At 52.8% G+C, this 1,917-nt stretch overlaps 1 protein-coding gene across 1 annotated transcript in view; it reads left to right on the plus strand.

Annotated features, from left to right (window-relative positions):
* The window catches only part of MYO18B (myosin XVIIIB), a 321,585-nt gene that overhangs the window by 210,486 nt on the left and 109,182 nt on the right, over positions 1-1,917 (plus strand). The window contains exon 36 of the mRNA XM_006890467.1: positions 1,704-1,787. Coding sequence (XP_006890529.1) covers positions 1,704-1,787 — 84 coding nt within the window. The remainder of the gene's footprint in view (positions 1-1,703; positions 1,788-1,917) is intronic.

A 1,917-nucleotide genomic window follows, 5' to 3' on the forward strand; every position in this document is an offset into this window, starting at 1 on the left:
CACCCTCCATCCATACACACACACAAATACACGCCCATCCATCCATCCATCCATCCACCCACACACACCCCATTCACACACTCACCCATCCTTCCACCCTCCAGTCCTTCCGTCCATCCATCCATCCATCCATCCCCTACACATATACACCCATCCACCCTTGCATCTAGTCACCTACACATCTATCCATCCACCCACTGACAACCTGCACACTCATCTATTCACCCACTCATCCGTCCACATTTCTGTTCATCCATCTACCTGCATACACACACACACACACCCTCTTCATTCACCCATGCATCCAATCACCCACCCACCCATCCATCCACCTACATACCCCCTTCTACGCAGGCACACACCCATCCACTCACCCCTTCATCCATCTGTCCACTCATCTATCATTAATCCAGCCATCTTTTCACCTACCCGTCCACTCACCCACTCACCTGTCCCTCTGTCCATCCACCCATCCGTCCTTCCAGCCATCAATCTGCTGCCTTGTATGTAACATTTCCTGAGAACCCACTGTGCGTTCCACACTGTGAAAAATGCCAACTTACTCATCATGTGAGTAAAAGCATATTCAGTCCCTTTCCTCATCAAGCTCATGGATTCGTGGTCCAGGCAGATTTTATCCCACAGTCCTGCAGAGCTGAGTGGAATCCTGCAAACTGAGCTGAGTCTTAAAAGAAAATAAATACAGCTCCACACACCCTAACCTAGGTTGGGAGCCAGGTACGGCTTCCCTGCAATGGAGATCTGAATAAGAAGCAGGAGTGAGTTAGATTGGAGTTAGATTACACTGGAGACCAGGAGCTCTGGTGGCTTAGTGGCAAGGAGCTGTGCTGCCAACCTGAAGACTCACTGTTCAAATCCATCAGTGGCTCTACCAGAGGAAAAAAAAATGAATAATCACCTTGCATGTGATTTATTGAAAACCCATGGAGAGTCATCTATGAGTTGGTTCCAACTTAACGGTACGTAACAGCAGGACAGAGAGAGGGCAATGGTTAAGGTAGAAGGACCAGCACATGCAAAGGGCCTGTGGTGGTGCATGTGAGAGCCTGAGACGAGGCCAGTGAGGGATCTGAGTGTGAGTTGAGCTCCATGAAGCTGCCAGAGGAGGGCCACTGTGGGCTCCTGGAGGCTTTGATGGTCCCGGGCTTTAAACGTGAGTGATGGAGCCATTGATGAATTCTCTAAGGGACAAGAATGGGAGTCGAGGACCAGCCAGGATGCCACCTGAGACCGTCAGCCCATGAGGACAGTGGTCCATGTTGTATCCCAGACCCTAGCAGAGGGTCTGGCACTGACTGGGGGCCCAGGAGGTAGCTTCTGGGGAGACGAAAGCTGCAGTGGTCCCAGTGAGATGGTGACAGCTTATCCCCGGGAGGTGGGCTGGAGGTGGAGGGAGACGAGGGGCTCAGGAGACAAGCAGGGGGCTCCCAGCGGACATGAGGGAGGAGCGTCCAGAGACGTGATGAGGGCCACTGGCCAATCCTGGCCTGTGTCACAGGGGACAGCAGCTCCCACGTGGGGTCCTAAGCGTCTTCCCCACATTTTGTCCTGAGGGGCTCGGAGTGGAATGGCCTGCTGGGCTTCCCGTGCGTCCTGTGGAGACTTGATCTGAGGGGACTTCTGCTACATTAGGGACAGTAGAGTATCAGGTGACATTTCTTCTTTCCCCTCTGTCTCTTCAGTCCGCTGCTGACATTGGGCAGATCCAAGAAATGCAGCTGCAGCTGGACGAAGCCAATAAGGAGAAGCAGAAGCTTCAGGAGCAAGTACGTGTTCCCAGCGCGGCTGGGCAGCCGGCATACTGCGGAAGGAGGAGGGACTCCTGCTTATTGTTATTATTCACTAAACACACTCTACTACACACACACACACACACACACACACACACACACACAC

This window comes from Elephantulus edwardii, unplaced genomic scaffold, assembly GCF_000299155.1.
Source record: "Elephantulus edwardii isolate Elephantulus edwardi_28Jun2011 unplaced genomic scaffold, EleEdw1.0 scaffold00089, whole genome shotgun sequence".
In the NCBI taxonomy this organism is placed as follows: domain Eukaryota; kingdom Metazoa; phylum Chordata; class Mammalia; order Macroscelidea; family Macroscelididae; genus Elephantulus; species Elephantulus edwardii.